This window comes from Phragmites australis, chromosome 6 (assembly GCF_958298935.1).
Source record: "Phragmites australis chromosome 6, lpPhrAust1.1, whole genome shotgun sequence".
Classification (NCBI taxonomy): Eukaryota; Viridiplantae; Streptophyta; class Magnoliopsida; order Poales; family Poaceae; genus Phragmites; species Phragmites australis.
Genome location: NC_084926.1, coordinates 43,502,241 through 43,525,908, shown reverse-complemented (window position 1 = coordinate 43,525,908; position 23,668 = coordinate 43,502,241). Strand labels below are relative to the sequence as shown.

The 23,668-nt window shown below is 39.7% G+C and overlaps 1 protein-coding gene across 1 annotated transcript; it reads right to left on the bottom strand.

Moving 5' to 3' along the window:
- Nucleotides 1–6: 6 nt before the first annotated feature.
- Nucleotides 7–10,859, bottom strand: LOC133922686 (cycloartenol synthase). The gene is made up of 18 exons (XM_062368116.1): nucleotides 10,403–10,859; nucleotides 9,491–9,676; nucleotides 9,122–9,211; nucleotides 8,846–9,040; nucleotides 8,662–8,746; nucleotides 7,994–8,160; nucleotides 6,996–7,184; nucleotides 4,320–4,433; nucleotides 3,739–3,861; nucleotides 3,532–3,654; nucleotides 3,172–3,270; nucleotides 2,495–2,551; nucleotides 2,089–2,135; nucleotides 1,855–1,998; nucleotides 1,593–1,770; nucleotides 1,090–1,170; nucleotides 915–998; nucleotides 7–464 (listed from the first exon to the last, which is right to left on the bottom strand). Exons 1-18 carry the CDS (start codon nucleotides 10,604–10,606, stop codon nucleotides 345–347), a joined length of 2,286 nt encoding a protein of 761 aa, XP_062224100.1. The 5' UTR covers nucleotides 10,607–10,859; the 3' UTR covers nucleotides 7–344.
- Between the last annotated feature and the right edge of the window lie 12,809 nt (nucleotides 10,860–23,668).

Genomic DNA, 23,668 nt, shown 5'->3' with positions numbered 1-23,668 from the left:
ATAATGTGATACAAAACAGGTCTACCAACCTTCAAGCATTGCTCCGAGAATTGCGTCAATTTATCAACATGCTACAGAAAAATCACTAGACCACTGCAGAGGACGAGTAACAGAATCTATCAACTGACCTGAATCTAGCTACATTGTTCACCCCTTGAATATATATTATTAGAACTGAGAGAATATCACCTGACGCAGCTACATTATTAGGACTAGATTCTCAAAACCCGTTCCAAGCAACAAGCTAGTCCTTGTGTGCCAAGGTAGAGCGACATGAGTGAGCTACGCAGTCAAGCTCATGATCCAGTAAATCGGGAGCAATTTCCTGCCACAGTAACCGGGAGCTATTTCTTGCCAGCAGCGAGAACTCGGCACCGGTACTCTCCGAGAGCCCAAATCGGGAAGATGTTCCTGTATTGGGAGTAACTGATCATGCAGTTTTTGTTGAAGACTCCTATGATCTCCTGTATGGGTACAAAAGTTATTCAAGATCTAGGAAGATGTTAATCTGTTATGACAAAAAGTAACTATTTGGGTCACTAGGACTTCACCCAAAATCAGCTGAAAGGAAAAGAAAAAGAAAAATACTTTCCTAATATGCAATTTACTAAATTTGGCTATGTTACTTCATGAAAATTTCCATGCAACCAACGGTTCACACGAGTTAACAAGCAAACTGAGATGCCAAAAATAGTCCTATCTTTAGATATACATAAAAAAAAAGTGAGGTTCCGATTCGTCAATCAGTACATAGACTGCTGCTTTCTTTATGTCTCAGCAATATATATGCCTAGAATATTCAGTCCATCTGTCGCCTTTGGCTTCTAAAGCAAAGTTTTAAATTGAGAATATATGAGATAAAAGTAAACATCAATGCTAGTTTTATGTGAACCAATTGTGAGTTTGTGACTTACTTGCTGAGGAAATTCTCCATCCTCCAATTGCAAATTGATCAAAACCTTCGCTGCTCGATGTAGCGGCCTTGGATCTCTGTCAGCCTGTATCAATGGGGTTTAAGTACCATTGTGAATTTGCACATCGTATATCAGCATAACAAAATCCAGAAGCTAAATCATAAACACAACGAACCTGTCCTGCATCAATTAGGGCCAGCATGGCCCAACCAGTGTTCACTGCATGGGGCCGCTTGCCTTCAAGATTGGTGTAGACCTGATTGAATGCATGCCAAAAGATGGTTAGGTCTTTGCAATGTCCAAGAAGGTTATATGCATCTAACAATAAACACTGTACCACTGTTTTAAACCATATCCAGCACATGCATTGTTAAAGTAAGCGGGGGAAGAAGAATGTCAAACTCAAACAGTGTGCCACTTCGAAATGTGCGTGCTCAAAATATAAACAGTATTTCTCTTGATTTAGTGTCCACTGTGTTGACTCATTACATAAATTAGGAACATTAAAAGTTAAAACCAAAACCAGATAACACTCTCAAAAATCTTCATCACAGCACACAAATGATGAAAATTGGAATAGAATAGACGTAATGCAGCACACAACATTGCAAGGACAGCGACAATACTAGTAACGGGAAAGTTGAGTTATTTTCAAGAAACTGGCAAAAATGAATTTACCTGGTCTTGAGACGACAAATAGCTTTCTCCCCAAGCACCAGAAGGAAGTTCTTTTGACAGCAGAAAGTCACATGCCTTTCTGATTGCAGGACTATTCTCGAACGTCCTACCAGCAGCAATTAATCCCTTCACTCCAAACCAAATGCCGTAGGTGAAACAAACAGCCCAAGAACCGTACCTGTTGGAAAACAGATAGAATACAATGTTGAGTATTATATGCATCTAGCATCAGTATTCTTTTGCATGGAGTCCAAATGCTAACCATGAACCATCGCTTCTTTGAATACTCTCAATAAAACTAACAGCCTTGCTGATACAGTTGTCCACCTCTCTCCTGCGGTGCCCAGGGTAGAGCTTTCTGAATGATGTCAGGGCCTGAATTGCTGCTGATGTACATTCAACATACCTGCCAAATGAGTTTTGCATTTTTTTAATTTGTTTTATGCATGATAAATCAGCACCAAGAAAGGATAATGAAAGGGTTATTGCATCTTACGGGTAATCAATCACAATGTCCCCAAAGGTCTCAGCAGGATTAATAAGCTGAATGATTCAAAATAGCATGTCAATATAGACCAAACATATTCGAGGGTCACATGAAAGAATGTTAGTAAATAAATGAGAAATATTCAACGAATAATATTTAGTTCTACTTCTGAAACAAAGCAAGCATCTAGTCAAAGTGCCCAGCAAATCTGTATTCTATTCACCATGAAAAATGAAGAAATTTTTATAGCAAAATAAGAACTATAAAGAAATTCACAAGTATCATGATGATTTGGCAGTTGGCATTCTATGATTCCAATACTTCAGAAAGTAGAAAATTCAAAGGTATCTTCCAAGTTCTGCTATGATTAGACATGCACAAACAAGGATGGTCCCGAAAGAAGTTCACTGCTCACCTCTAGCCAGGCATAAGATCTTGTGAGTTCATATGTTGCAAAACCACCATTATCATTCTGCGAAGGTTAACACAAACTTGTGAGAGAATGCACCTCCCACAGAAAGATGCATGTGATATATTAAAAACAAAGATAAATAAAAATGGTAGAATCAAATAGGAACTGCTGCCAACAAAAACTTGACTTCAAAGTTCAACATATACTTTTGAAGATGGATCTATGCCCATAATAAGTGGTTCGCTGCCCATTCAAGGAGTCTCATTTTTCAATATGCCTTGCCCCATCCAAAAATTCAGTCAGTTGTGATCTGACCAGAAATTAAAATATGGTCATCTGGAAATTGAATGTTCAAAACCTCCAGAGTTAGGCTACATACATGCATCACTGGCACTTCCCTCGACCACTAAGACATTTTGCAGACATTTTAATTCATTTTAATAATCAGCAGCCCTTGTCCTAAAGGCATAAAGGCACCTAGAGACAGAAGTAACATATGTGACAATTAACTAACTGCTGCTGCGCAAAATATGAAAAGCTTTACCTCTCATTACTATTAAGGCTTAGTAAGTATTCATAATGTACCCAGTCTTTACAATTTTAACATTGACCATTTTGTTGGAAAACTGATTCACTAGCAGCAATTGATAGAAGACAATGACAAGTACAAAGACACTTACCATATAAGACATCAGACAATTGACAGAATCATAAAACCTATTAGCTTCCATTGGTTCGCCAACAATTTCTGGCGATATCTTTGATAGTAATAATGAGGCCTGGAGGTAAAAGAGAAGATCAACAATTAAAATAATTATAAGTAAATAACTATGATGATGTGCTCAACACTATATTTTTCAAGAATACCGGCACATAAATGCCAAGGAACAAAACTAAACCTTACACATATGAGCTATATTTTTCTTAAGTGTTACCAAAGAATTGAGAGATGCTGAACAGAGGATCCTGAATCTCAAATGAGCAAAATTTGAACTTCTAAAGAAAACTTCCTTGTTAGTAATGCTGATGACAAAATTCACCTTTAGTCCTTCAGCAGTGCAATCCGATATAGGCCAACCATGATCAACTGTAGAAAACGGCCATGCACCTTTAGATATGTGGCGGTACCAGTCATTCAGATCTCCAGGGCAGTCATCAAGAACCTTTCATAACAAATAGCCATTTATCAGTACTGAAACGGACCTAATGCTGACCTGTATAGACAAATATATATACGTAGCATGTACCTGTGACTTCTTCATGTAGTCATGCGCTAGTTTAAGGGTGGGACCAAACTCTTCGATAAGGTTGGTAGCCACAATGGCTTGAACTGTGAAAGCTGTGTCCCAGAGCTGGCTGCCATTATAGCCCTACAGTAAACAGAAAATGAATCTCTTATGGTACTTTTTAAACTTTTCTCCACATTGATCTTGTTGACCTTCACTTCACCTATATGGTCTTGTCGACTTCCATATATGTATATATTTTCCTAATCTTATTGACCTTGTACTTCTTTTATATATTTTTGGCTGCAGGGAACTCCCCGGTTCCTCCACAGTTTCCTTTTTTTTTTCTTCTAAAAAAATCTCTTATGGTCAAAGCAAAAGGGGTGTTAGTTCTGCACACTTATCTAAAATAATGCTACGTTGAAGACTTTGTAGAGAAAAACCCAGGGGCTAATGGAAGATGTCAAAACGTTTAGCCAATGCAATTAAGAGACAGTAAAGTATATATGTTGATAGGTGTATCGTTGCAGTAGCCATCTGAATGGAAAGTAAAGGAAGTAAAAGAAAATGGATGATAAAACAACTAAACAAACAATAGTTACCTGCATCTTCATGCCATCTTCAGCAACCCACAAGTAATCATAGACTCGTGGAATATGCAGTTTGAATGCCTCTGAGTTTGGATCTTCAATCCAGCAAGCAAGCATATTTAATACCTGCATAGATTTTCTTGCAGTGATCAGTTGAGCAATAATAAAAGAAACAATTTGGAAATATTGTGCTAATCTAGAAATTAAGTATACACTTCTGATATAAGTTCACAGCCTACAGACATGAACTGTGGATATGCGTATCCTTTCTCCCCTAAAGCAACATGATGGGGAGAAGGCTATGTCCACAAGAGTGACAAACATGGAGTCAGAAATTGTGGTTCAACATGACTGAGGATTCAACTCAGACATCAAGGCGCTAAGAGAAGGATTCTGTTTTGTGAACATTTCAAGGTTGTTTGGAGAAGAAAGAAGAAAATTTGGATAATTTGAAGCTTAATGAATCATTCAAATAATGTCTTGTTTGGCATAATTATATGCTGTTAGCCTGTTACAGAGAACTGTGGTTCGCATGTACAGCATACTGTTCAAAAGTCCTGGTGGAATACAAGTATACACGTTTCACCAATGAAATGCTACAGCTTACAAGATGTAATCATGGTGCATGCAGCGGCAATTATAATTTAACAGAAAGCTATAGTGGAACATTTTTAGTTCTCACATACAGTTTGGGAGCAAGTAATGCAGCAAAAAGGAGGATGGTGTGAGGAGGTGTCATAACCACAATACAATGGCAAGCAAGCCAGCAAAAGCTAATAGTAGAAGGGGTCATGGCACAAAGCACTATAATTACGAATATCTTCCTCCCACTCATGCTTTTTAAGGCGTTGCCTAGGTGTCGAGGCGAGCTGAAGCTCTGGGCGTCGGCGTCGCCTTGCTATCTGAGCGTATGGCATCCGCCTTAAGGTCTGTGGCATCGCATAGGCGCAATAAGGAGTCGCAATGGTACCCAGAGGCTTGAGGTGGACGCCGTTCAGCAAGCCGTGCAGGCAGGGGAGTGGGAAAAGAGTCCTGCGCAGGAAAATGAGGGACGTGTGCGTGCCGCGCAGGGAAAAGAGAGGGAAATAGATGGAGGAGGAAATAAAGGGAGGGAAATAGATACAGAGAGAGGGAAAGAGGCAGCGGGCGACACCAATAGGAGGCTACGACGGCTCGGCGGCGGCGATGGAATCTCCTCGGGTGGCGGCGGGATCTCCTCAGGCGGCTCGACGGCAGGATCTCCTCAGGCGGCTCGACAGCGGCGCGCCTTCAGAAACTTGACGCTTGGTGGGCTCTCCTTCTGTCCTCCCTACTCTACACGTCTGCTCGGCGGCAGCCGAACTTGCTCCCGGTGTTGCTCTTCTCGGCGACGGTCGGACCTCCTCCCGATGCTGCTCTTCTTCAGCCTTCTCTGCTCGGCACTGGGAATCGGAATCTCCTCCTGTTTCTGCTTTTCTCGGCGGCGATCGGATGGGAGAGGAGGTTAGTAGCTCTGTGCCTTTGTTTACATATGAAGTAGAAGTAGCTTTGTTTTGCTATGTTTTTCTCTATTTACATATTAATTCTCAGATTTGTCACTTACATGCATGGTTATTAAGGCGTCGCTTAAGCGTTGCTTAAGCGGTCAGGCGGCCAGAGGGCGACGCCACGCTTTGAAGTGGCATGGCATCCGCTTTATTCGCAAGGCATCCATAAGGCGGTCGTAAAGCGTCTTCGTGGCTTAGGGCGGGATGAGGCAGACGCCATATGGGCAGCCCGTAGCCTTTGGCAGGAAGATGCAGGAGAGAGAGAGAGGAGGGAATCCAAAATTGGTGCGATAAGCAGAGGAGAGGAGAGGGAGAGAGAACACAGAGGGAGAGAGCCAACCTCTGGCCATGCGCCACGCCGCGACGCGCCAGATCAAGGTACATGCTCCTGAATTGCCCCTTGAATTTGTAGCTATGCTTACTACTTTACTAGGATAAGATGATGATATGGCGTCGCCTCGCCTCACGCCTTAGGAACTAAGGCGGTAAGGCGGTAGTGAGTCGCCACGCCTCGCCTTTACGCCTTAGTAACCATGCTTACATGTTATTCAATTTATTCGATATTGTTGTGTGGCTTTTTGTTGATATGTACTAACTGCTGAGCTCAATTTTTTGTGTAGCTTGCTGCATGGGACAAGAGAAGAGAAGTCACAACAGATGGGAAGAGAAGAGAGGTTAGATCATTGGTAGCACCAAGGTAAGTATATATGCTACACTGCTACTAAAATTTGGAGCAATTATAGGTTAGGATGTGTATGGCGTCGCCTCGCCACGCGCCTTAAGCGCCTAGGTAGCTAGAAGAGGGTGGGTTGCCGCGCCTCGCCTTACCGCCTTAAGAACCATTCTCCCACTGCTTAAAAAATGGCTGCCTAGACCACTTAGGCAGCACCTAGGAGGTAGGCATCACCGTCCTGTCTAGAGTCTACTTGCCACCTAGGGCCGCCTAATCGCTGCTAAGCGCTAGGCACCACTCCATAGCCCACCTAGCGCCTATCGGTATTTAAAACACTTTCCTCCTCTTTTAAATTGGAGATAAATTTCAAAGTCACAAGAGTATGGCCTTCTCATCTAACAATGTTTTTTATGCTTGAGCAAGAAAAGAACAAAAGAAACCACTTCCTTTTTTGTAAAGATTCAATGGCAATCATAACTCTCAAATTACCTTGTTTACAGGACCTATGCAAATGTATCGAGTGTTCTCATCTTCATAGTGAACGTGCTGCATGACAGTTTCCAAAGCTTTGTCCCTCAATTTGCTCCCAGGCCAATGCAACATAACTGGCTCAACAAATTTATGGAGAGTGGCCCATAAGACATCTTGAACGAATGGATGTGGATAGTACAGATCTTCCTGCAGTACAAGCATACCAAAACTCTTTACACAGAACAATCAAGACCCAAAATGGAAATCTCAAAGGCAAAGCAAGACGAATATGAAAGCTTATATAAGCTTCTGGATCTACAACTTTTCAAATAGCACCACTTGATGATTAGTGACTGGTAGGAACTGAGCCTAACTCGGTTGAGGGTGTGGATGTACGCCTAGACCACCTAGGTTTGAGTCCTCTTCGGTGCGAATTTGGGTGCCTATTTCTTCTTATTTATAATACCACCCAGTTCCTCCTAGGTCGGTCGAGTTTTTTTTTTATGATTAGTGACTGGTATGAACAAAAAAGACTTTTGACACTTTTTGTGAAAGATGCATCCCAACCATATTACATCCAAATCAGTCAACTCCATCACAGTGATTACTTGCATGAACCAATATTTCCTGCATCAAGCTGTTCCCAAGACCAAGAGAGAACTCCATGCAAGAGAATATGTGCAAGGAAACCTCTTTAAGCTTCTTGGTAGCTTATATCTTCTGAATACAAGTCAAAGCCATGATCTAAACCACAGACTAAACTACCCAGCGCTATGATGAGTATTCCTGAAACTGTATTATATAGCACAGGCACAGTTAACATGAGGCTATGTCAGCAACTCGGCATGCTCTGTTGGCAGTGGGACTGTCAACTAGGAGCCGGGACCATCTAGGCCACAAGATCAACTTGGGGCCCTAACAGATAACCATGTAGCACCTCATGCAATGTACTTGCGCCACGATATGGCACATATGCATCAATACAAATACATAAGATGCGGTATAGGTTAACAGACCTTAGCACATTGATTGCGAGCCTTGTCCCAATCAATCTCGCTGTAGGGGTCTTTGTAGAGTTCCTTTCTTAATTCTAACACAAGTGGCGTAATTTGGCCGGCAAACCTCTTTCCATAAATGTAACACATCGGTAGATACACCATTCGACAATGGCACCACATTCTCCCTGCAAGATGTTGTAAAGCGCAATAGCAAATTAGCAAGGAATGACATAGCAACCTAGAAATATACTGATTAATGTAAGGTAATGCGTAAGTAGCTTGATCATTCACCCGTTAAATGTAAAAGGATTGATATACGAATTACGGATTTTATGATAAGAAATCATTGACAAACGGAATTTACAAATAGGTTGTGATAACTAAGAAAGGAACAACGGAATTTCATGAGGAAGGTTAACTTAGGACAAAATCATGCTTTGACGCTCACAAGTTCTAGTAGGGTCAAAATATCTAGTTCTGAATCTTCAATGCAAATTGCAGATTAATCAACCCATAGGATAAAAAATATGGCATTGTTTCCCTAGATTCAGCGGCCAAAAACATGCATCTCAAGTATGTATACCCCTAGACTACAGCCAGTAAAATAGTGTCCACTTGGCAATGTTTACTATTTGAGTGAGAGAATATATTATCATATACATATGGCTAAAGAAAGAAAGCAGAACCTGGGTGAAATGGCAGACAATATGGTAACAACCAAACTTCTGGTGGCACTGGGTTGTTACCAGACCAGTCAAATACACCAAGTACCTTAAAATAGTTAAATAAGTCGGGGAATTAGAAGGAATTCAACCAGATTGAAGAAGATGGAAGCAGCTAATAAACAAACAAAGAAGTTGAATTCCCTACCGAGAGCCAAAATTTTCCCCATGATGTTATAAATGTTGCTCCTCCATGGTCTAAAATCCACTTTCGACCTTTCTCCATAGCTCCATCCCCACCATCTGGTCCCTCTCCAAGCAATCTCAAACTAACATAGGTCAAGGCTGAGCCAAACATGGTGCTTGGGCCCTCAATGTGCAACCCCCAGCCTCCATCTTCATTCTACACTTGCAGTCAGCGGTCACAAAAATCAAATTACTTTTAGCCATTGTAGGGTCGACAAATTTAGAACTAAATCCTTGCCTGATGATTATAGAGATACCGGCGGATCTCCTTCTGATGTTCCGATGATAACACAGTGTTCAGTGCTCCACTCACATACAACGCTATAATCTGAGTAAAGTGTGAAATACAATGAGAGGCTTTCTTATAGACCACAAAACGTGAAACATGTCGTCCATATAATCTAAAAAATAAGATGCCTGCCACAATTCCTATTTTAGCATGCAACCAATTGGTGCTCACATAAAACAATGGATATAGCAAGTAAGACAGAAAAACACAACTTCCTCTTAAGCACATGACAAAATTCGACACAGATGAAGGAGTACTGATGTGTATTCAAGTGAAGTAAGCATGTTTTACTTTTTACTGTTGAGTTCAAGGAAGTACCAAGCCTGGCATAAGGAACATAGGACCACCATAATCCCCAGGCCAGTGCCCATCATGTGCCTGGAGAGTAGAAAAGCGGCTGATTGCTCTTCTCAAAGAAGTCGATATGGCTTCCTCTGTAACATCTTCATGCTCTTCCAGCTTGATAGCTGGAAGGTCCAGCTTAAGAGGATTTCCTTTAGCGAACTGCAGTATGTACAGGAGAATAAATGTGAGCAACTAAAGAGTCCACAATTGCTTACACAAGAACTTTACAAGGAACACTGAAACACAGACCAAATTAAATGACAAAACCCTCAATGCTCCGTCATTTTTTAACCATTTTGCATGATACAGTAATAGTAACATGGATAGCGAAAGGTTACTGTAGTAAAAACACATTGAGGCCAGGCATGGCCCCCCTAACAACCTTTTTGCTGCGTGATCTTACATATGGTTGGAACTTGGAAATGAACGGCGGCACAAATTTGAAAGCTGTCGACAGTACAGGATGAACCGATGAAGAGAAAAAAACACAAGTCGCCGTTTGCATCCACAAGGAATCTGCGAGTTGCGAGAGCCCATATCGTCTCCTTCACGCGCATTAAAATATATCTAGCAGTCGCAAAATCACAAGAAGTTCAGTTCACCCATCGCGCATTGAATACTGGAAGTTAAGAGTTGTTTCATTGACCCCCACGAGAATCCGCATAACACCTTCCAGACTTCTAGTGAAACGGACGACGCGGCCACGCCTCCAGGTGAAAAATCAAAAGCGCAAAAGTAAAATGGAGCAGGCACCCAGCCACACGATTGATCGAGACGGCGACATGCACCACGCACCCGGCCAGCCGGGCGAGGCAAGACAAGGCAGCCAGGCACCAGCGATGAACCGAAACAAGCAAGGGCAGGCGAGTAGGAATTAACCATCACCTGGATGCGCATGAGGAGGTCGGCGCTGTGCTTGAGCTGGTGCCTCCGCTCGGCGAACCCCTGGCGCGCGGCCTCGACGGCGGCGAGCTCGTCGGGGTCGGGCTCCGCGGCGGCATCGAACTCCCACACCTGGCGGCCCACGTGGCCGTTCTTCGTGCGCAGCCACGGGTCGGCCCCGCCCTCCGCGATCCTCAGCCGCCACATCCTCCTCTCCCCTCCTTCCTCGTCCCTCGCAAGGATCCCACCACCACCGCCACGGAATCCAGAGGAAATGCGGCAACGACGGCGGGGGCGAGATCCGATCCGATCCGCGGCCTCCTCGTGCGTGGCTCCCACTCCCTCCCGCAGGTGGCCGTGGCTGTTTCGTGAGGGCGAGGGGACAGGCTGGCTAGCTGGAGGAGGGGTTCGATTTGGAATTTGGGTGGGGTTTAGCTGCCGTTTTGTTTGAGCGCTTCCGCTAATCCGCTCGTGTCGTCGTGGTCAGTGGGTCGTGGTGGGGTTTCCTGGGGTGGGCCCACAGTGGCGTGATAGTTGTCGCGTTCGTTCAGCGCATGCATCTGATCGGTGCAAATGTCCCCTCGACCACTCGTCAGGTTTTTTTTTAAGAAACCGCAGTACGTATCTAATTGTACTTTTGAAACAAACAAGCATATAAGCCTTAGGAATTTGTTAATAATATTATTTATTGGAAATTAAAAAAATAATAGCTAAATTCACTAAATTGCAAGAATATGTACTTTTGAAACAAACAAGCATATAAGCCTTAGGAATTTGTTAATAATATTATTTATTGGAAATTAAAAAAATAATAGCTAAATTCACTAAATTGCAAGAATATGTACTTTTGAAACAAACAAGCATATAAGCCTTAGGAATTTGTTAATAATATTATTTATTGGAAATTAAAAAAATAATAGCTAAATTCACTAAATTGCAAGAATATGTACTTATCGGCACTTTATGTGTCGACTTACTACGTGGCAGTGGGCCTAGAGGCTTGTTTCATGCCACGTGTTGATAGTTTCCCGATTAGACACCGATACAGCTGTCAGGATAGGTGATAGCCGACAAACTTGTTGGCATTCTACGTGTCGACATATGGTATTTGTTTATTTGTTTTTTATTAATATATTTTTTAATTTAGGAATAATTATGTATTAGACACAGCCAGAGTAAAACTCAGTGTATATCCGCGCAACATCCTACAGAAGAACTCAAACTCTTCCGAAAATGAACATTAACTATGGCTATGAAGAAGCTTAGCCAATGAGAAGTGTGGATATTGAACGGCCAAAAAATATTTGTTGTGCAAATAGTAATCTAAACGGCATCATGGAGTGGTTCATTTTTCCTTAATTTTGGCTGATGTAATTTTGTTGACATTTTTTTATTTAGTTGATATAAAATTATGTGAGTAAATTTTCTAGTGAAGTAACATTGGGAGAATACAAAAATATAATTTTTCAAACAATAGTAGCTGTGAAGCACAATTATCAGAGAATCTAGCACGGATGTTACATACACTGATAAATATTACATAGTACATTGGGTTTTTCGTCGCTACACGAATAGACCATAACCACAAAGAGATGATGATAACCACAAAGACTAACCTAATAACGTACCGCTGGTAAGCTTAACATGCTTTAGAGAATGAAAATAAGCCGGGTTACAATAGATGCTCTACTAAGTGCATCTAAGATATTTGCTCTTCATGAGGGTATCGAGTTCTGCCGTCTTAACGCGATGGTCCCTCTCTCATATCATTTTTCTCTCAGCCTCGCGTGCTTCATTCACGACGGACTCCTTTGTTGCTTTCCTCATGCTCTCCTCCTCCTGACGTTTCAGCTGTAGTTCCTCTTCATGTTACTCGTACTCCTAGCATTTGTAAGCTTACCTCATCCACTGCATGTAACGCCCTAAAATTTTGGGAAAAATTGGAAGTTGTCGTTTTTGGTTTTCGGTGTCGAATCGCTATCGCCGGAAAAGAAAAAAAGAAAGAATTAAAGCAAAGTAGCAGCAGTAAATTTCTTTTTAAAAAAAACATAACCTGAGAGTGGGATAAGCCAACCTAAGCTTGGGCCGGTTAGCACAACCCCTCCCCAAAGGCCGAGGCACCCCTCCCCTTTCTTTTCCCCTCCACCCAATCAAAACCCTAGCCGGAACTTGTGTTTTCCTCCCTGGCCGCCACCCTGCACCTGCTGGACGTCCTCCCCCTGTTGCTGCTTTTGTGCAGTAGAGAGAAGAGAAAGGAAGAAGGGAAGAAGGGAGGGAGAAGGAGGAGGAGAACCCCAGAGGATGTCGTTGTGCTCTTTGTGGTTGCCTAGGTGAGATTCGTCACCTAATCCCATCTATTTGGTCGATTTATGAGGTTTTAATCACGAGTTTAGAGGGGATTTAGTTGGAGGTTTGATCGAAATCAATTTCGTCCACGTTCTGAAATCTGTTAGCTTGTGCAGTCTCTGTTTTAGTTATTTTTGGGCAAGTTAATGGCCGAAATAAATTTGTCCACCATAGACAAAGTTGTAGCTAACTTCGAAACCTAGCTATCAGTGAAATTTCAGAATTTTTGGCCAAGTAGTTTAGTAGCTATGAATTTTTTAATTTGGCTGTCAGATTCTAGCAAGAATCTGGACAGTAGTAGATCTATTCAGTTTTTGGGTATCTTACATGTCGAACCAGTTTTTAAGAATAGCTAGGAATTTGTAGAGGATTTGTTAAGCTTTCCAATGGTGTAAAGTATGCAATTTTTCGTTGGTTACAGCTCCAGTTACGCTGTTCTGAATTTTCTGCAATCAATTGTTAACAGATTTTAGTGTCGAAGTTCAGAGCTTGATTAGTCCATGTTAAATATGTTTTATGTAGATCCAAATTATATAAAAGTTGAAGATTGTGTTATGATATACATGTCCATAAAATTTTAGAATTTTTCGTTAAGTATTTCTGGAAATAAACAGTTTTGAGTGGCTGATGTTTGAAATTGACGACAGGTTTCTAGAGCTGTTTTGTTATGCCATTTAGGAGACTTTAGAGGCATGGAAAAATTATGTCACCACAACAAAAGCTGTAGCCCTTGTTCTGTAGTTTCCTAAAATGTATTTATTTATTATCATATATATGGTAGAAAAATAGATAAGAAAAAGAGAAGTACTACTGCTCCTGTCAAACTAATGCGTGTTTGCTGTTTTTTTTTTGTCGGTATTGCTTGATTGAGGGCTTCAAGTGTAGGAGTGTTTTGTTTTATGTATTTGCTTGTAGGAGGAGTGTTGGTGCTGAGTTATGATTGTGTTTAGATGGTGGTGCTTCGTCTCATACTTGAAGTTCGCCGTTATCGTCGGTTGGAGGCAAGTAAACATAGCTATGGTGTTGCTACTATTTTGACTTGCTATTTTCATCACTTACACCTTTATTTCAGAACCATGACAAATTTGACTATGATCTGAATTATATATTGTTCTTTACCTTTAAGCATGGTTAATCATTGCCTTATGTCTATCTTTATGTTGCTACAATTCTTGTTGAACTATGTTTTTGTTCGACTTGAGAATGAAGTTGAGGTATTATTGATGGTACACCTTAGTACAATTGCAGTATATTGCTGCCATGTGTATTTGCATTTGCATATGCATTAGAAGTTATGTCGTAAATATCATGACAGTACCGGTATGCATCGTATGTTGCCCGAGGAGGGTGCGATGTAAAAGAAGACATATCATTGCATTCATGTGCATTCATGGAAGTTAATAACATTTATATGTTATTATGGATATGAAGTTATACTTGTAGTTGTGACCTTTATTCAAAGTTATTCTTTAATATTATTAATACTATACTAACATGCCTTATGTCTTGAGAAGTCCTATATTAAATCGAAGCTTAATCAACTTGTGATTTAAATAGCTTGTCAAAACAATTTGCTTGCTAAGATTTTCAATCTCACCCTTGCATTACTCTTTCTAGGTACTCGATGCATGTCATGAGGGGATGGGGATGTAGAAACATATTTTGCACTTCATGTCTACACTTTTTATCTTGTGCTGTAATAATAAACAAAGTCTAGTCCTTATGGTCGTTCGTTGGAAGTTTAAAAAGTAGTGGTGATGTTAAACTTAATATTTTACTCTTGGTTCATGTCAGGATGATTTTATCTGCTAATGTGATATTTTGCATATCTTGTTTATCTATGTTATTGCTTCTGTGATGCTTAAATTTATAGAGAATATGTTATTGTTTTTTTATGATAAGCTGTTGGTTGCTTAGTTTAATGGCATCCTAGGTTTTGTGGCCCTAGAGTGTTACATTGCATGCTCATGTCGATCCACCGCTTCTAGTCATCAATTTGCTCTGTGTTCAGTCATCCTATAAAGTCACAGATAGGTGTAGGAGACTGGATAAATGAAATAAGAGGGAAGATTAATAAGACGATGCATGAAATCGTATGAAAACCACCACATGAGTGATCTATGTCGTTATATCGGTGGGTAGTCATACGGTTCGTGTCGAGACAGGTCGTATTGTTAGTTGACACACATGAAGAAGCGCCTGTTGTAGGTGTAGGAGATGTTCTGAGACTCGAGAAGCCTATAAGGGTTGCAACAGAAGCACATCGGCGGTTCGACCCCCTGGGGGATGGAAGTCGCCCAATGTTTCTTGGGTGGGTTCGGTGGAGTTGAGGAAGACATTGCAGTTGAGAGAGGTGAGAAAAGAGTGGTGTACCCATGGTTTAGGCTGGGGTTATTTTATGGTGGCCGGATACCAGTGAATGGACTAAGTGCATGGGCATGGCTGGGGATTGGAGCATGGAATTCCCTATGAAAGTTGAAAAAGTTGTGCCATTGATGTTTGATAGAGATTTCCTGTAAAATTCGTTGTTTGGTGTGATCATCTCATTCTACAAAAGTTTAGTAGGGAGTTATTGTTGCCTTTGTATGGAAGGCAGATAATCCTATGAAAGTATTGGACGTAGAAAAGATGTATTGGCATAATGATAAATCCTGGTCATTCATTGATGAAAGTAAATTATATAACATATAAGACTCATCGTAAGCATTTGTTGCCCATACGTTGCTACAGTGTACAAGACAACATGCACCAACTCGTACCCTATCCTTTGACAATCTATGACAAGTTGCAATAGTATGTAGTACCCCATTGCTATATGGAGCATGACTTATGGAAAGACAGATTGCCGGGTGCAAGAAAACTTTTACTAGGTTGGTGGAAAAGATGGAGACTTTTCATCTAGATATTCCTAACGGATCTCTTAATGCACACGTACCCTTGTGCCAATCCACGTTCCACAGGCCTCGGCACAACCGGTAGGCCACACACTCATTGTGGAGGAACATACATTTTACCGCATGTAACGAGGTACTTATCACACCACTCTTCAATTGAGCTCATATAGCCTCATCTTCAGCCGTTCAACATTCTCGTACCTCATTGCCTCAGTCTCCTCGTAGCCGTAGTTGATGATCGCATACTCTTCTTCGTTCACATACTATTCGTACAAGCACCTATGCTTGTCGTATTGTTAGAGAGAAACATATGTATTAAATAAAATTCATAGCATGATAGGATGTCATGTAAACTTACACCCATATCAGTGCCAAGTAACTGTGGCAAGCGGGAATGATTTCTGACGTGCTATTTTACCGCAATCGAATTGTAACATGCGCGCCTCGTGCGCTTCTATCTAAAATAACATATCCAGTGCCGTAAGAAATCCTAAACCCCACTACAGTCGACATCCCTAATTTAATATACAATATCAATATTCTGTTAGCTAAATTTACTCTAATTACCTTACACATTATACTAAAATAACTATAAAACGCTAAAAAATATTGTGTTCAAATACCTAAATATTTCAATCGACAAATCCAATTTTAAACATACAGCATATTCCTATGTACTCTCTATATTCTATATCTATAATTTTCACCAACATCTAGTACGTACCGCAAACATTCTACTCTAGTTTTCTAAATTGCTCTAAATAATGTAATCTTAAATTTCTACTAAATCAAAATGAAGTACTATTACATAATACCTTCTAAATAATATATTTACTTTATATTCTACTATATCATATAAAAATTATTCCTACTCTAAAAATTATCCTCTAATTTCAACATTTTGAACATACTCCATTACAACTATTCTACTTTACATATTCTACATTTCCTCTATTGTAAGTCTATGTCTCTATTCCTATGTTTGTATCTAAATTTACATAATCCTAAATTTTATATATACATTTTCTAATCTAACCAAACCTATAAATTAATAATATATCGATAAACATTGACGTCGCATTCTAGAATCAATGCTACATAAAATTACCAAATATAACCAAAACTATAATTACCTCAAAAATAGTTTATCAAACACTACCAAATTTCTACCAACTCTTTAAATAAATAAACCTAATTTACATTTACTGAATCTTATCTATCTTAAATGTATCGAATATTTTTACTCTAAATATACTAAAATTTCCTAAATTATAGATCCACACTATTTCCTATTCTACGTGTGCCACAAAATTCTAAACATTCTACTAAAAAATTTCTACATATTCTATCTACAAATTTTAGTCTAAATATTCTTAACATTCAACTCTAATATTCTATCTATATTGTGAAAATTCTACTCTAAATTTTCTATCTATTATTCTACACAGCTATGTCTCTAACCTAATTTTATTCTACCCGAATTTATCTTTACTCTACCTACATTTTTTTTCTATTCTACCTACTACTATTCCTATTCTAATCTAAATAAAAAAAAAGGAAAAAAGAAAAAATGTACCACGAATGTAGCCGTACGGCACAACATGTTCCTTCGATCGGCGGCCATATATAAATAATAGGCATGTCGGTACTCCGAATGTCGACAGGTGCCCGCTCAGGCCTGTTGGTACTCCGAGTGCCGACAGGTCATAACGGAGTGCTAACATGTCTCCTCGATCCACAAAAGCCTCTATGACACCCCTATTTTGTTAGGTCCACGACCTGTCGGTACTCCGCATGCTAACAGTTCCCTGGGCCCACTGCCACGTAGGAAGTCGGCACGCAGAGTGCCGCTGTCGGTACTCCCAGCACTTCGTGTGCTGATAATTACCTATTCTTATAATTTAGTGAATTTGACTATTATTTTTGTAATTTTTCAATAATAATATTATTAAAAATCCGGCCGGAGGTAGGGTGTACATTAATTAACCTAAGGGATCCGTTGACACTTTTTAGTTTAATTAATAACACTATTTTTTAATTGAGTATTTTTAAAAAAACTAGTGTTATTGATTGAACTAAAGAGGGTTGGTAGTTACTCTTAGGTTCATCAATTTGCATCCTTACCCGGAGTACTTAGGAGCCTCTCAAGCCTCTACTTTAATTTTTTGGCATAGAGAAGAAAAAAGGAGGAAAAAAAAGTGAAAAAAGAGGAGGAGAGTCTTCTATTTGTGGCTCTGGATCCATCACTGAATCAGAGCTACGGTTACACATCAGCCTCGTTGTAGAGGAATCAATACAATAATCTAGCTCATGAGAGGTCAGACCCCGTATTAGGGTCTATTTGTGTCTGTTGTGTCATTTTTTTTTAAACCGATATAAAAGTAACTTCAAAATCGTGCAGCCTAAATTTAAACAAAAGCAATTAGCCATGCACGAAAATATCTAAAAGAGTCCTTAGTTCAAACAACCATTTATACAACTTATTCTCTTTCTAGGCAGCTCTCCATTTATCCATCAAAAATAGGAAGAAAAAGGAACACTCGAAATTAGGCTGCAGCTGGCCAGGAAATTATTGACATGGATGAAAGCATTGCCATTGATAACGAGATAAAAGCTACGTATCAGCTCCTGGAACATGGCAGCAGTAGCACACCTGTTGCTGAAAGGCATATTGGGTAGAAAATGGGGAAGGTTGGCAAGAACACCAGAGAGCAGCTAGAATACGCTAACTAGCCTAAAAGGAATACGATAATGGATCCAAACTGATCTCCATTCCAACCATTCCAGAGGTTTTAGAATCCGAGGCTGTTACAGCTGTTTCGGTTACATTTGTGTCGAAATGACAAAAGCTAACGGTAAACAGTAAACGGCAAAGGAGGAACAGAACAGTAAAAGGTCTCCAGCGTCCGGTCTCCAAGTCTTTGCGATAACCGTCCGATTTACATGAGAACCGGTATCCTCCTGTCTTTCTTCTTCAGCCTCCGCCTGCTTCTTCTCCGAATGTTCTGAATATTACAGTGCCCCCTCTTGACAATCACCTTGGCCTCGAGGTGAAAAACCAGGAAATGTGTGTCTGATGAATGGAGCGTCTTCCAAAGTTGTATATTCTTGTTTTGCCTACTAAAGATCGAATATACAAAAGATTGATGAAGTCACACAAATATCTCAATGTCGACAGGTACGTCGCCTCATGAACTTCAAGTTCTACAGAGGCATGTTTGCTTGAATGATGTCACTGTATTCGGAACGTAGGATTTTCATAGAAATTGAAAAATTATTGTGTCTCCAACATGGTCTAAGACGTGGACATGTGGTGCATAGAAATTATTGTAGAAGCCTTAGTCAACGACGGCTATGGTTAGGGATACATCAGCGTCATTGTAGAGAAACAAATACGATAATCGAGCTCATGAGAGGTCAAACTCCTGTATTAAGGTCTATTTGTGTCTGTGTTGTGTCATGTTTTTTTTAAAACCGATATAAAAGTAACTTCAAAATCGTGCAGCCGAAATTTAAACAAAAGCAATTATCCATGTACGAAAATTTCTGAAAGAGTCATCAGTTCAAGCTACCATTTATACAACTTATTCTGCAACATGCATGTACGAAAATTTCTGTATGCAATATGCACACTACTATAGTATATTCTCTTTCTAGGCAGCTCTCGATTTCTCTATCAAACAATAGGAAGAAAAAGGAGCACTGGAAATTAGGCTGCAGCTGGGCAGGAAATTATTGACATGGATGAAAGCATTGCCATTAATAACGAGAGAAAAGCTACGGATCAGCTCCTGGAAGATGGTAGGGTACAAGTAGCACACCTGTTGCTGAAAGGCATAGACATTAACGGGAGGAAAGCTCCTCGGCAGAACGATTTACGGTTGCAGGTTGGTTGCGAACTCCCCGTTGGTCTTTCCGCCATGGCAGCCTCGCACCAGCAGCGTCAGCTGTGCGGCACTTCACCAGCGCAGCAATGGAGGAAGGGGAAAACTACTCTACGTGCTGCCCTTCATCTACTACTCTCCGAGCAACCTTAGCGTTTTTTTTTGGGACACTCAGGAGAACTGCATAGTAGGAGAAAATCCACCCAAGTGCAACTTGTGTTTTAATTTAGATTTTGTTTAGCAGAGCTTCGGCTCCTATAAATTTTGGAGTTATATATTTCTAACTTTAAAAATTTGTGGAGTTAGAGCTATAGGTAAAATGAGCTATTTTATTTTTATTTTTATTTAAAAATAGAGATTTAAATTCTTTTGTTTGTCTTAGCTTATAAATGAAGATCTGATGTTAAGCTCGGAGCTGGAGTTTTGCTAGACACGGTCTAAGCCATGTGATTCATGTTTCAGCTCTATCGAAATGCTTCAATCCCTAGGTTTTTCTTTTGCTTTCCTGTCCAGAAAAGTTTTGCAAAGATACCGAGATAGACAGAGTGGGAATTTTTATCTGGTATTATATCATTTGACACCCAGCTCAAGATCAAACAACAATAGGCGCTTAATATTCCGATCAATGCAGAAAACGACTGAAATATGGGCATTCTTTCCTGCAAGTTGCAAGGGCACGTACAAAAGGACAGGCATGGATGACAGGATGAAGTGAACTGATAGCTAACTTCTTTTAGGCCAGCTACAGCAGGTCCTGAGACCTGAAAACTACTGTGTCAATCGCTATCTATACTTTTTGCCAATCGTCCGTGCAGCAACGCTCTCCAGCGGTCCTGAATCTAGCGCAACAGTGATACGATGACAGAAATACATACTCCAAATTTGCCAATAATTTTGAGGATCCGCATCACTGTTCCTTGAGTATGGATCCGCATCACTGTTCCTTGAGTATGTATGTGGGTCCAATAGGAGGAATAGAGTAATGAAAGGTAGAAAATATGGTAGCTATTGGAGATAAAAAAAATAAAAAAGGTTGTAATAGTATTAGAGGATACCATAATAGTATAATAGGGAATAAAATTTTAAAGTATCTACTAGAAATAGCCTTACACAAGCATCCATATCTGTACTGACAAGTAGATGCCCTGTTTGATACCTTCCATGTTCCATCCATGCTTCTGTCAGAATTAAACAGATTATGGGCTTAACCTTGCGCTTACTTATTCTAGAACGAGACAGGTATGACAATATACAGCATCAAGCTAGCTTACAGCCTCGCATTTTATATAGGACAACATATGTAACGCATGAAAGCAAATCTCATTTCATTTGCTTACTTTTTGGAGATACAACCGCATAAATTTATTTGCGGTAACAACTGTATCGTATTTTCAGTGTTTATACAATAGCATACAGCTGTTTCTCACCACTCTATGCTCATACAGACCCATTAATCTTCTTTGCACGGAGTCGACGGCGATACTCTCCAAGAGCCCATATGGGAAATAAGTCGCGGTAGTTAGGGTAGTTGAAGAAACAAGTGCAGTTGAAGCATCCAACATGTTCCTTGCACCAAGGGATGGATACCAAGTGGATCATTTTAGTTCAACTTAATTAACTAATTATCATTTTAAACTAATCAAAATAACAAATTAATTTATTAAATTAAATTAAAATGAATCTACAGATATCCACAGATCGCCTCACGTCTATCCTACTTACATCAAAACACAAAATCGTTCAGAAAAATCGGATGGGCCTTGGTGTCACAAACCAAACCTGCCCTTATATCAGGCTGATTGGTTGGGAAGCCTAAATATTTATTGGGCATGCATACAATAGTACCAAAGCATGTTCACATTGATCTGATTGTTAAGAGACATGTGCTAGTTCGATGTATAGGCTTTCGGTGCTATCCGAAATCCTGTGCGTATGGAGATAGATAACCAAATCTGTTGTGATTGGTTCGGACTCTATCTACCGACATCTTTTGCGTAGAGGTCAAGTCTCACGTGATGCAAATCCACCGTGCAAACGTTTTCACACTGATCTCTTCTTGTCCAATTGTCCATCAACATTTTTGTGTTGCTTCTTTCTTGCTGCCATTCAATAAGCTAGGCAAAGGAGTCAATTTGTGTCAACCGAGTGATTTGGCATTGAGCGTAACATATGTTGCCAAGTTTCATCATGCATTTATTTCTGTTGCTATTGGTATACTAGATGGCACGAATATTTATTGGACAGCCACGTCCCGAAAGTGACTTGGAGAGATACTTGGCATCACCAAAACAAAATATAAAAAAAGCATATTAGCAGTAGTTGATGGCGATTGTACCAAGGTTTATTAATAGGTTCTGATAAATATACGGCAAAACAAAATATGAGGAAGGTAAACATAGGATTGACAAATCTATGCACAGATGCTCACAATTTCAGTTAGAGTTAACATGACTAATGTCACATCTTCAGTTCAATTGTATATAAACCCATACAATAGAAAATTATGACATCGTTTCCCCACATTTAGCTTCCCAGAAACATACTTGCATCTCAAATATAACATAATTATATATATATATATATATATATATATATATATACGTCTATAATATATATTCTGCATGTATGCTCACTGTAGTTCATGTCTACGCACACCTCACAAGTTGTAACTCACAGTGTTTCGGGTTGTAACTGGGGGATATGCACAGTGCGAATAACAAGTTGTAACTCACAGTGTTAGCTTCTCGTGTTGCAATTATGCATTTATAGACGTGAAGTTGTAACTGATCTACCTAACAAGTTGTAACTCACAATATTTCGAGTTATAACTAGGGGATGTGCGCAGTGCGAATAACAAGTTGTAACTCACAGTGCATCTTCATTTCAATTGTATATAAACCCATACAATAGAAAATTATGACATCGTTTCCCCAGATTCAGCTTCCAGAAACATACTTGCATCTCAAATATAACATAATCATATATATATATATATATATATATATATATATATATATATATATATATATATATATATATATATATATATATATATATTCTGCAGGTATGCTCATTGTAGTTCATATCTGCGCACACCCCACAAGTTGTAACTCACAGTGTTTCGGGTTGTAACTGGGGGATATGCACAGTGCGAATAACAAGTTGTAACTCACAGTGTTAGCTTCTTGTGTTGCAATTATACATTATAGACGTGAAGTTGTAATTGATCTACCTAACAAGTTGTAACTCATAGTGCATCTTCAGTTCAATTGTATATAAACCCATACAATAGAAAATTATGGCATCGTTTCCCCAGATTCAGCTTCCAGAAACATACTTGCATCTCAAATATAACATAATCATATATATATATATATTCTGCAGATATGCTCACTGTAGTTCATATCTACGCACACCCCACAAGTTGTAACTTACAGTATTTCGGGTTGTAACTTGGGGATATGCGCAGTGCGAATAACAAGTTGTAACTCACAGTGTTAGCTTCTCGTGTTGCAATTATGCATTTATGGATGTAAAGTTATAACTGGTCTACCTAACAAATTTTAACTCACAGTGTTTCGAGTTATAACTGTGGGATGTACGCAGTGCGAATAACAAGTTGTAACTCACAGTGTTAGTTTCTCGTGTTGCAATTATGCATTTCTGGACGTGAAGTTGTAATTAATCTACCTAACAAGTTGTAACTCACAGTATTTCGGGTTATAACCGGAGGATGTGCGCAGTGCAAATAGCAACTGCGCATAGACGCAGAATAACCTCGTTGTATATATATGTATGTATGTATACTGTATGTATATTCTGCAGGTATGCTTATTATAGTTCATGTTTGCGCACACATCACAAGTTGTAACTCACAGTGTTTCGGGTTGTAACCAGGGGATGTGCACAGTGCGAATAACAAGTTGTAACTCACAGTATTAGCTTCTCGTGTTGCAATTATGTATTTATGGACGTGAAGTTGTAACTGGTCTACTTAACAAGTTGTAACTCACAGTGTTTCGAGTTGTAACTGGAGGATATACGCAGTGCGAATAACAAGTTGTAACTCACAGTGTTAGCTTCTCGTGTTGCAATTATGCATTTCTGAACGTGAAATTGTAACTAGTCTACCTAAAAGTTGTAAC